This window comes from Mobula birostris, chromosome 13, assembly GCF_030028105.1.
Source record: "Mobula birostris isolate sMobBir1 chromosome 13, sMobBir1.hap1, whole genome shotgun sequence".
Lineage (NCBI taxonomy): Eukaryota > Metazoa > Chordata > Chondrichthyes > Myliobatiformes > Myliobatidae > Mobula > Mobula birostris.
In genome coordinates this window covers 25,549,742-25,562,341 of record NC_092382.1, presented here as the reverse complement: position 1 = coordinate 25,562,341, position 12,600 = coordinate 25,549,742, and the positions used below count along the sequence as shown (strand labels likewise).

At 43.6% G+C, this 12,600-nt stretch overlaps 2 protein-coding genes across 4 annotated transcripts in view; one reads left to right on the top strand and one right to left on the bottom strand.

Moving 5' to 3' along the window:
• Positions 1-12,600, bottom strand: part of LOC140208601 (uncharacterized) — a 397,399-nt gene that overhangs the window by 142,243 nt on the left and 242,556 nt on the right. The gene's annotated exons all lie outside the window — the stretch shown is intronic.
• Positions 1-12,600, top strand: part of LOC140208578 (NACHT, LRR and PYD domains-containing protein 3-like) — a 55,539-nt gene that overhangs the window by 22,817 nt on the left and 20,122 nt on the right. The window contains exons 4-7 of the mRNA XM_072277336.1: positions 7,232-7,324; positions 8,054-8,220; positions 9,139-9,310; positions 9,409-9,459. Of these exons, the coding sequence (XP_072133437.1) occupies positions 7,232-7,324; positions 8,054-8,220; positions 9,139-9,310; positions 9,409-9,459 (483 nt within the window). The remainder of the gene's footprint in view (positions 1-7,231; positions 7,325-8,053; positions 8,221-9,138; positions 9,311-9,408; positions 9,460-12,600) is intronic.

Below are 12,600 nucleotides of genomic sequence, written 5' to 3'. Positions count from 1 at the left end.
AAGACACATTAAATCAAATGTCATTGAACGTTGTGAAACAATAAAACATGAAAAGAGAGAACATAGAAATCTACAGCACATTACAGGTCCTTCAGCCAGCAATGTTGTGCTGACCATGTAACCTACTCTAGAAAATGTCCAGTATTGTCCTACAGTATAATCCTCTATTTTTCTAAGGTCTGTATACGTATCTAAGAGTCTCTGAAAGGACCCTATTGTGTTCGCATCTACTATCTTGCTGGGAATGCATTCCATGCACCCACCTGTATCTGCATGATATCCCTCTGTACCTAATTCCAAGCACCTTAAAATATGACCCCTCGTGCTAGCCATTTCAGAACTTGGATAAAGCCTCTGTCTATCTACAAGATCAATGCCCCTCATCATCTTATACACCTCTATGAGGTCACCTCTCATCATCCATCGCTCCAAGAAGAAAAGGTCAATTTCACTCACCGTACTCTCATAAGGCACACTCTCCAATCCAGGCAACTGCCTTGTAAATCTCCTCTGCATTCTCTCTACGGTGTCCACATCTTTCCTGTAGTGAGGTGACCAAAACTGAACACAGTATCCAAGTGAGGTCTAACTATGGTCTTATATGGCTTTAAGCATCATGTGGATAGTCAGAGGCTTTTTTTTCCCCAGGGCTGAAATGGCTAACACGGGAGGCCACAATTTTAAGGTGCTTGGATGTAGGTACAGAGGAGATGTCAGGGGTAAGTTTTTTTTTACACACAGTGGTGAGTGCGTGGAATAGTCTGCTAGCGACGGTGGTGGACACGGATACGATAGGGTTTTTTAAGAGTCTCCTGGATAGGGACATGGAGCTTGGAAATATAGAGTGCTGTGGGTAACCCCGGGGAATATTTAAAGTAAATACATGTACGCACAGCATTCTAGGCCGAAGGGCCTGTATTATGCTTTAGGGTTTCTGTGTTTCTGTTTCTGTCTCACAGGTCTCGAAATCAATCCCACAGCTGATGAAAGCACTCACACCATACGCCTTCTGAACAACACTGTCAACCTCCACAGCAGCTTTGAGTGTCTTATGGACACAAACCCCAAGATCCCTCTGATCCGCCACACTGCCAAGAGTCTGACCATTAATACTATATTCTGTCTTGAAATTTGATACCCCTGGTCACCGTTCTGAATGCAGAATTCGAACCATCTACAACTATCTTTTGCCTTCTGTGAGCAGCCAATTCTGGATCCACAAAGCAACGTCTATTGGATCCCATGCCTCATTACTTTCTGAAGGAGCCTTGCCTGGGGAACCTTGTCAAATGCCTTCCTGAAATCCATAGGCGCCACATCCGCTGCTCTACCTTCATCAAAGTGTTTTGTTGCGTCCTCAAATAGTTCAATCAGGTCCGTAAAGCATGACCTGCCCTTGATAAAGCGAAGTTGACAATCCCTAATCAGATTATTTGTTTCCAAATGCTCATAAATCCTGCCTCTCAGAATCTTCTTTAACAACTTGCCCATCACTGAAGTAAGATTCACTGCTCTATAATTTACTGGGTTATCTCTAGACTCTTCCTTGTACAAGGGAACAATATTTGCAAACCTCCAATTCGCTAGTATTTTCCCCATCATATTGATAATGGAAAGATCATCATCAGAGGCTGAGCAATCTCCTTCCTTGCTTCCCATGGTAGCCTGGGGTATATCTCTTACAGTCCTGCGACATATCTAACTTAATACATTTCACAAGCTCCAGCACATACACTTTCTTAATGCCTATACACTCAAATACCTCAGAATATTCCGCAGGATGTGGAATTCTCCTCAGGACGGAGGAGAAGATGGCGGCGTGACGCAGCGTGCGCGGCCTCTGCGGTGAATGATATCTGTATGTGTTAAGTAGGGTACCGTGAACAATTCTGATTTGATGGAGACACGTGAAAACACGGCGGAACATCTGGAGAAACTTCTGAAACGTCCACTTCGCTGCCGCTGTAACTGTGTGGTCCGGAATCTCCGGAGGTGAAGGCCTCCTGACTTTCCCAATCCACTTTCATATTAAAATCCCCCATAATTATCTTGACATTTTCCTTCTGACACGCGTTTTCTATTTCCAGCTGCAACTTGTAGTCCACATCCCGGCTGCTGTTTGGAGGCCTGTATATAACTGCTATTAGTGTCTTTTTACCCTTGCCATTTCTTCATTCCACCCATAAGGATTCTGCCTCTTCAGATCCTATGTCCCTTCTTTCTATTGTTTTGATATTGTTACTTACCACCAGGGCCACGCCACCTCCTTTACCTACCTTCCTTTCTTTCCTATACACTGTGTATCCTTGGATATTCAGCTCCCAATCACATCCATCATTTAGTCATGACTCGGTGATGGCCACAATGTCATATCTTTTAACCTGCAGCTGTGCAGCAAGGTTATCCACTTTATTTCTAATGCTGCGTGTATTTAAGTACCGTACATTTAGATCAGTATCTGCTGCCGATTTTGCTATATTTCTATTCTGCAGCAAATTATCCTGTACATTTACCGGCCTGTCCTTCTTGCCATCTTTGCTGCACAGTATTTTTGACTTATTTCTATTTTCCTCTTCCTCGATCCTAACAGATTGGTTTCCTTCCCCTTGCCGACTTAGTTTAAACCCTCCCTAAGAGCTATATTAAACAATCCCGCCAGGATATTACTGCCTTTTGAGTTCAGGTGTAATCCATCTTTTTTTGTATAAGTCATACCTTCCCCAAAATACATCCCAATGATTCAAGAATTTGAAGCCCTGCCCCCTGCACCCGTTACTTAGCCACACATTCAGCTGCTTAATTCTGCTATTCTTAGCATCATTAGCGTGCAGCTCAGGCAGCAATCCTGATATTATTACTCGGGAGGTCCGACTTTTCAATTTTCTTCCTAGCTCCCAGTAACCTTTCTTCAGGGCCTCCTGTCTTTTTCTGTCTATGTCATTGGTACCAACATGTACCAACATGTACCATGGCCCTCTCTCCTCAGAATACTCGGGACTCGATCTGAGACATCCCGTACCTTGGCACCAGAGAGGCAACACAGAATCCGGGTATCCTTGTCCGGCTCGCAGAATCTCTTGTCCATCCCCCTTATGACGGAATCCCCTATAACTACCGTATTTCTTCTTGCTCTCTTGATTTCGGCACTGGGCAGAATGCCAGAGTCTCGTTCACTGTGGTCCTCCTCTGTCAGGTCTGCCTCTTCAACAGTATCCAAAACAATATATCGATTTCTGAGGGGGACTGTCACAGGGGTGCTATCCACTACCTCTGTATAGGTAGTACCTATCAGCTCCTCACTTTCCCTAATTAGCCAAAGGTCATCAATTTCCATCTCCAGCTCCTTAACACGGTCCTTCAGGAGCCTCATCTCAGTGCACCTGGTGCACATGTATCCTTGGGGAGGCTGCGGGTCTCCCAGGGTCCCCACACCTGGCACTCCAAGCACAACACTAATGCTAGATGCATACCTCTAATGCTACTGTTTGTATTAAATACCAGAAAACTGTAACTTACTCCGTTACTGTGAGACTCAACGGTCGAAGTCCGTTGAGCCAAAGCCCTTTCACTCTGCACCCTCTCACTCCGCAGCCCGCTCCGACACTGCCCGCAGGATATAGCGGTTTTCTTTTTGAACTGTTCGCGCTCAACCGGCTGACGTCACCCGCCTGCGCAGTCTGGCCTCTCTCCTACTCCGGGAAATAAAATGTCTTCTCGCTGGAAATCCTTAGCCTCATACCGCTGTCTTCTTGATCCGAAGAGAAAATTATGGTATTGCTTTGCACTGCTGTAACTATGTGTTATAATTATATGGTCTTGTCAGCGTTAGTCTTTGGTTTGTCCTTTTTTATGTGATATCATCTGGAGCAACATGTATCATTTCTTAGTGCATGATTTCTAAATGACAATAAACGAGGACTGAGTGTCTTCATAATCTAAGGTAATCTAATAATCTAATATTTAAAATAACCTACAGATTGAGAAACATCTGTTGAGAATGTAGCGTGAATTCTAACAAAATCAACTTGACATTGCTGGCAACCCCCAATGATATGTTATACTTGCATGACGTTCCCTCAACTCCAATGATAATTATTACAAAAGTCGATGATATGTTATTATTATTATTTAGGTGCCTTACCGTTCGGCATGGGCGATCATGTCTCTCCATCCATCACGGTCTCTGACCCTCCGAATTGTAGTTGTTGCCTCCCTTGTTTCTAACCATGATGTTAATCCAACTATAATTTTCATTCTCTGTCTGCCTCTGCTTCTTCTTCCTTCCAGCTTTCCAGTTGTACCTAAATGTTCTAATGTCTCTCTTCGCATGAAGAGTCCAAAGAACTTTGATGGTTGTTTTCTGAGTTTTTTAAAAGTAATGTACGTCTTTTTTTCGTTCTTTGCAGAACTTCTTCGTTGGTTATCCTGTCCGTATATGATATGCATCGCATTCTTCTGAGGAACCACATCTCTGCTGCATTGATTCTGTTTTCCATTGCATTTGTGATGGTCCATGACTCGCAGCCATACAGCAATATAGGGAGAATGTAGCAGCTGACAGTTCTAAGGCGGATGTCCATCATTATTTTCTTGTTCGTTAGGATGTTTCTTATTTCTGTAAATGCTGTTCGTGCCATTGCTATTCTTGCTTTTATGTCTGTTTCACATTTGCCATCAGATGTTACCCATGATCCAAGGTACTTGAAGTTGTGAACTTGTTTCAGGATTTCGTTTACCAATACGATCCCACAGTTTGGATATCAGCTTTCTTTGATATTACCATTACTTCAGCTTTCTTTTTGTTTAAGGTTAGGCCAAGTCTTTCGCTCTCTGTGTTGATGGTAGATGCTAGTTTCTTTAAATTTACTTCACTGTTTGCTATCAGTACTGAGCGGAGGTTGTTGATATTGTATCCTCCCATGCTTATTCCAGGTAGGTCTTGTATGGTTCTCATGATGATTTCACTGTACAGGGAGAACAGCTCTGGTGATAGAACACAACCCTGTCTGACTCCTCGCTTTATTGGCTGATATTCACCAATCTCGTTGTCTATCTGTATGGCTGCACTTTGTTGCCAGTAATTCTTAGATCTTTTCCGTCGATATTAACATCTTTAAGCATTTTCATGATGACCTGGAGTTTCACTGTGTGAAAGGCTTTTGTGTAGTCAATGAAACAGAAGTATAGGTCTTGAAGTCTAGGTCTTAATTTTTCTACACCAAAATCTTCTAGCGCTTCATGCAGTTTTACCAGAAAGTTATCTGGACACGATAATTTTCCCTTTCACATTTTCTTCATAGTATGTTCCACTTCTTCTTTCAGTATTGGCAACAACAGTGATATGTATCCGATCCTTTATTAGCAATTAGCAAACATACAATCGCGAAGCAATGGAACTGAAGTGTAGCCAAGTGTCAGTTCAGCGTATTTGAATGGATAATAATAAAATATATGACATCGGTCAGTTCCTAGCTGTGTATCGCATGGAACACAGCACAAATATGTAACTAATTCCCTCCGCGTTTACCAAACCCCGGCTGATGCGGATCATAAAAAAAAGCATCATAAATACACAATGCAGATAGAGAACAGATACATGACTCCGACACACAGGCTCAGCTCCGATACATGGTCTTCCACCTGAAATATTAACATACCCTCTGTCTTGTTGAATAATTCCAGCATTTTGTTTTATTTATTTAATCAACAATCAACAATCTCCTCCCTCAGTTCCCGCAGCAGCTTGGGGTATAATTCATCCAGTCCCGGCGACTTATCAAACTTAAAGACTTTCAAAAGCTCCAGCACATCCTCTTTCTTCAAGTCTATACACTCAAGCATTTCAGTCCGCTGTAAGTCACGCCCACAATTTCCAAAGTCCTTTCCACTTGTGAATACTGAAGCAAAATATTCATTAAGTACATCAGAATGTTTTAAATGATCGGCAGATTGAGAAACATCTGTTGAGAATGTGGTGGTGAATTCGAACAAAACCAAGTTGCTGTTGCTGGCGACCCCACAGGTTTGTTATATTTTCATGGCTCCCGTCAGCTACAGTGATAATTGTTACAAATGTCGGTGATATGTATTCCATTCTTTATTAGCAATCAGCAAACATGCAATCGTGAAGCGATGTAACTGAAGTGTACCCAAGTGTAAGTTCAGCATATTTGAGAGGATAATAACAAAATATATGACATCCGTCAGTCGCCAGCTGTGTACCCCATGGAACAAAGCACGAATATGTAACTGATTCCCTCCGCGTTGCTAGTTACCATAAGAAGCATCATAAATACGCCACACAGAATACAATGTAGATAGAGAACAGTACATGGCTCCGACACACAAGCTCAGTGCTGATACAGGGTCTTCCACCAAAAATATTAACACACTCTCTGTCTTGTTGAATAATTCCAGCATTTTGTTTTATTTATTTCAAAGATTTTTTGCCAAATGTTGTTTTGGATGTATGGCGCCTACATTGTGTTTAACAATGTGCCATGTAACTATTTGATAATAACCAGGTGATATGCTCAAAGAAATTTTGATCGGAGTACTGAAGATAATTATGGTCTTAAAGTCCTGCTAGAGAAACTGTAACGGTTTAGGACTAGATGTCTTGATGCTGTGGGTGGGATTGCGTTGATAGGGATGTCAGAGTGTTTCTATGTAGAAACAAATCATATATTGCTATAGGTGTCAATGCCAGGCGATGGTAAACTGAAAGGAGACGATGAGAATCAGTTCTGACTAAGAAATCTGTATAATTCAGTGACAAGAGCAATAGATGTCCCATTGGTCAGCAGAAATGTTTCACCCCACACTGCTGTAATAGCTGTCCATTACTCACCACAGCGCCACCAGTGGTAGGAGGACCAAAGCAGTGGGCGCTGTCAGCTCAACCTGCCTTGCCTTTCTGTTAACACATCCCTCCCGGTCCAGGACGCAAGTTTGCTCCCTAAAAGGGAATTGCCTGCAATAAGGCGAGTAGATACCCTGGAGAATCCTGGCCCAGTGTACAATCCATGAAGACAGCGGAAATGTGCATTGTGTGACTGTGGGTGGATGGGCGCAGGTGGACCAGGCCATGCCAAGGCTTCAGTGGGCAGGCCCAAGATGTTTGGAAGTGTTTGCCTCCGTTTATAAACAAAACGGTGTTCTCCTTTAAACCCCAATTAACGTTTGACACTTCCGTTATTTTTTTTATTTTTTTATTTTTTTTTTGTTACAGAGCAGCAAAAACTGGTCACTCCTGTCGTCAAAAAGGGTCAAGATGTGAGCAGTGGAGGAGTTCCAGTGACGTCAACATCGGGAAAGGACACGGGTATGTTAGCGTCTGCTCCTGCTCCTCTAACAGATTGTGATGGACATTAAAATAGCGAGTTACTCCAGAAGACAAGTCATTCCACAGGTGCTGAAAGTTCTGGGCAGCAAAAAGACACACAAAACATTTGCAGAACTCAACAGGTCAGGCAGCATCCATGGAGAGGAATAAACATTTTACGCTTAAGATCAGGACCACAAGGAATAGAAAGTAATGTGGCAATATCTGGAATTTTGTCCCCTTCATTTTCAGTCCCAATGAAGGGCCTTGGCCCGAAACGTTGATTGTTTATTCTCCTCTACAGATGCTGCCTGACATGCTGAGTACCTCCTGCATTTTGTGAGATATTGCAGAGATTTTCTGAGGAAGAGTTTGACCAGGCAGGCAGACAGTGACTCAGAGCAAAGCGGTCGTGATGGGCAGTACCAGGGAGTGATGGTGATGGGTTACTATATTCTCAGGAATAAACAGAGTCCTTTCCAGACAGAGAGATATACTCCTGGGACCAAGAAGGCTCAACAGATGGAACTAAACCCCCTCCTACACCCCCGATTCTCCGACCCCCTGGCCGCATCCATTCTCCTCATCCGCAGCCCCACACCTGTCTACCCCTTCCCATCTCGGATTGTGTTCCATGACCAATTTACCAATTTTAGTTTCCTGAGAGAAAGTTGCTGTCTAATGGGACGTTGATAATTTATTCAATTGTTTCCCCATTTTCCTTCACAGATCCGAGCTCAGCGATCACTGAGCTCCTGGCAAGCTGGAACAATTTCCAGCTGCTGCAGTTGACGGATTTCTACCGGGACAGGCTGGAGCAGGCGATGGAAGGAGGGGTGCACGGAGTGAGCCTGGCGTTAACGGCCGAGAATCAGTTCAGTGGAGAGGAACATCGGCTGAGTGGGAGGGAGAATGGGTTTGAATTTTCACACATCACAGGACTGATGGGTGTCGGAACTCTGACTCATCGGATATGAAATTAGATAAACAAACAGCTGGAAAATAAATACTGTACATGCAATTACAAACATGTGAGTCTGAACCAGTGATAGAAAGGGGTGAAAAGACCCCGCGGACTGGTGGGTGGCTGCTCAGTGTTCAGACTGAGTTGAGCAGGTAACAGTTGTGTGAGTTTACAGTACTAAATGGAAATATGACAGGAGGTTTCGGTTTGGGAAGACCGTGCAGCGTGACGGCAGGATGTCATTGAGAACCGGGACATCATCAGTGGGTGCCGCGGGAGCTGGAGTGTGTTCTGTTCTGGGTGGAGATGATTGTGTTACAATCTGTAACTGCAAACAGTGTGGATCGGGGAATACTGCCATGTTGTAAAGTGTAATCACTGAATAAACCTTCACTGGAAAAGGCAAAGGAAAGGCGTCAGGTGTCAGCCGGTAATCCGCTGTCATGTTGGAACAGGTTGATTAAGGAGATGAATTACGTCACCTTTTCTGCAACTTCTCTGCAACTGCTCACTGTTATAAAATCTCTCCTGACTTCTTTCTTCCTCTGCGATCATTATTTTCTGATTTTTGTTCTACACCATCAAATCCGGTGAGGAATTATTTATGGATTTGGAGCCACATCAATGAAGCGGTCACAGACCAGCCAGGATCTCATTGACTGGCAGACCAGGTTCACGGTGAATGTCCCTCCGTGTTCTCTGCACTCAGAATGTACAGTCCGTGTCCAGACAGGATCAGCACCCGTCCGGGTGACTGCTCAGTGTGATCCCGTTACAGAGCACATCATTTACTCCTCATTCTCTGTGTGAATCTGTCAGTCCCCAATATGTTCACTGTTACTCTTCACAGAAAATCTCTGATCTCGCTGATAAGGGAGAGCGGGCGGACAGTTCTAAACTCCTCCTGAGCCTGGTGATGGAGAAAGGCTCCCGCGCCCGGAGGGTGATGTGGGAAACCTTTGTCAAAATGCGGATTGGTGTTCCAAAGTTGGACAAAATACTGAAAGAAATACAGGCACATGGTGAGATAATACCAGATATTAATTTAATTTTGGATTCAAACATCACACACTTAATAATTTTACAATTTTCAATTCCTTAATTTTTTTAATCCGAGCAGGTTGTGTTCCGGTCCATCAATCCATACCGACGATTCCCGGTGAGCTGAAAGGTAAGTGAAGAAACAGTTGTTTCCACCAATGGTTGATATTGTGTAGGGCCATATTGTTGTTGAGCCATGTGAATTTGACCAGATAAATGTTTGCAACATAGCACAATGACACACATGGAAAATGTTTGCTGGAGGGAGAGCTTTCAGAGGACACTATGAGGTAGAATTCGAAGAGTTAGGGGGCGGGGTTGCTGAAAGGGATCACACCTCTCTGGGTTCTGCAACTAAAGCTCCTTCCACCGGGGTCAGAGTGGAAAATAAGATGATCTGGAAGAGTGAAAAGCTGATTTTGTTTTTCATTTTCTTTATCGTGAAACGGAAAATCAATCCCTTACAGCCGTCCAATCCCCGGAACAGCCCTCAGCCTAAATCGCTTTTCTAAATTCTCTTACATCCCACAGGTCATCATTTTTAGAGTTGGGAGTCAATTGAAGTTCACGTCAGAGAATGACAATGACGGTTTCCATTTAATGAGAAAAGCAGATAACACCCCAACTAGTCTGTTCAACGCCGGAGCAGCATATGAACCCCACTCTGTTCACACCGGCACTCCCTCAGTTCAAACAGTGATACTGTTACCCAGTTTAATTTCCAAATCAATAATCCTGGGAAGTCCATCAGGAGACGGTGTTAGTGAGGGTGAGATTCGGGACAAAATCCTCTGCTCAGTCCGCAGAAACTGACATTCATGTGTGCCGGTGTTATGTGACGGACACTGTGGAAGGGTGAGAGATGGGAATTGGGACAGGGAAACCGAGGGTTGTGGGATTCTGGGAAGGAAGCTGGAAAGGACTGAAAATACCTATAAACAATATTGCAATTAATTAAATTGTGACCGTCTGGATGAGAAGCTCACTACATCGGTAAGCACATCGTCTCAGTAAGACTGGAGCACAGAACAGCGCATGGGCTCAAGAGATTGTGAGGATTCCTAACTACAGACTGAATTGGATCACACAAATGCACATTTAACAGAGGAGAGGGCGAAGAAAACACATATTGTAAACATTATCAATATTGCATCAGCCCATATTTTATCTGATTACTCGAAGCTCTTGAACAGATACATAAGAAATCTTGGCCAGAACCATGATTCAGCCTCCATTCAGTTCCATAAACAATTTCCAAAGATGTTAATTTTCATTTGGGACCAGAATAGTTGAATCAGGAAGTTTACAAAACTCTCACGTCTCTGTCGCCTCTGTTAATGCTTTTCCAGTCCATATTTAGAGAAAAAGCCCTTCAGTTTCCCTGCACCATGGATTTGGTAAATCCCTACAAATTGCCTGCAAACTTGTTATTCACTGTTCTTCATGTTGTTTGCTAAGGAAGCAGACATGGCAGTGAAATTCCCACACATATTTCTGAATTCGAAACAAGTTCAATCCTTGGTTATTGAAGAACTTCATTTCTACCACTGTCACATTGTCTAAAGTAACCATGTCAACATCAATGTTTTCCTATTTCACCCGAATACATTGAATAGAGACCCACACACCCCTGGCGAGGTCCCGACCTATTGGACTGGCAGACCTCTTACTCATTCCCATTGAAGCTGCCTCACCTGCTGAGCTCGTGCAACTCATTTGTAAGTTGCTTTGCAGTTCCGCCAGCATTTTGGATTTCCAGCATCTTGAGCTTCTCGAGTTCACCCTTTTAAGAGTCTCTCTTCAGCTGTAGCATGGCTGCAAGTGACAGTTCCCACACTTCATCCAGACCCTGTCTTACACTAATATCTGCCTTAAGGTTCTCAATACTCGGGGCATCGCCATCCCTTTCCAAAACTAAGACAGATGACCTTATATCCAGAATGCTCTCCCACTGACACTCCAAACACTTGTCCAGCTACATTATCTTCAGTCTAGTCGATGGAAGTTGCAATTTGGGCTAATAAGGCTTATGGTAAGACAGGCTGGCAGGGCCGGCTAAATAAACATGATGGGATAGCTGGATCTGAATTGTTTAGTTCAGTGGAGAGAGTGTTGTGGGTCAGGTAGTTGGACCTTGAGAGTGCATCAGCACATGGAAGTGTGATGTTGTTGCCTTTATGAAGACTTGATTGAGAGAGACAGAATTCGCAGCTCCATCTTTCAGAATTCCCATATTTCAGATTTAAGGGCGAGGAAAAGTGGTTGGGGTAGCTTAATAACTGATCTGGGGAATTTGAAAGCTGCATTCAGAGAGGACACATTGGGGAGGTCAAGCATCTCTACAATATGGGGAGAGTTCAACCATAAGACAGATACAATCACCGATGGGTCTTTACTAAACATCTCTCAGTAGAACATCAGGAAATAGAGGAACTGATATGCAGGCAAAGTCTGGAAAGATGCAAAAACAGTGTGTTGTAGTGGGTAATTTTAATGTTCCTTCTGTTTTTGAGGATATAAAATGTTCTTCCTCATCTTTCCTTAATGCAGGAATATTTTAGGAGTTTCTCTGGCGAGATCTGCCCTTGGACAATTATGTGTATTGTCCAACGGGAGGAGAAGCTGTACTGCAGCTGATACTGGGATGTGAACCTCCAAGGTGCTCGGGTTTCACTGGAAGAGGTTTTCGGAGCTGTGAGCAAAACTCCAGTTCTGAGATTGTTGTGAAAAATAATAAATCTGCAGCTTGTGCACTATGGGGCTGTGGGGAATTTAAATTGGGGGACATTCAGCAGGTGACATGCATTGTGGAAGTATGGAGTGAATGTCAGGACACTGACATCAAAGATGTACGGAGGGATTTTGGTGTCAATCTCCATAGCTCCGTGAATGTGACAACACGTCAGAGAGGACATGGCCGCATATCCCCCTTCATTAGGCGGACCACTGAGTATACCGATCTTTATGTTACAACTGTGTAAAAATTTGGTAAAACTTTGACTTGTCTGCACTTGGATTATGCGAACAATTCTGTCTCCCATTACAGGAAGAATGAGGAGTCCTTGTACAGGGAGCAGGAGGTTTTACCGGAGTGCTATCAGGATTAGAAATCATCCTGCTCTTTAAGATGTTCGTTCCCTTTGCATCATAGGTCTAGAGCATCCACTGTGTACCTTTCTGTTCAGATGTTGTCAGACCTGTTGAGTATTTCCACGCATCCTCTTTAGGAGACACAAACGATCTTCTGGAGCAACCCAGTGAGTTGTGCAGC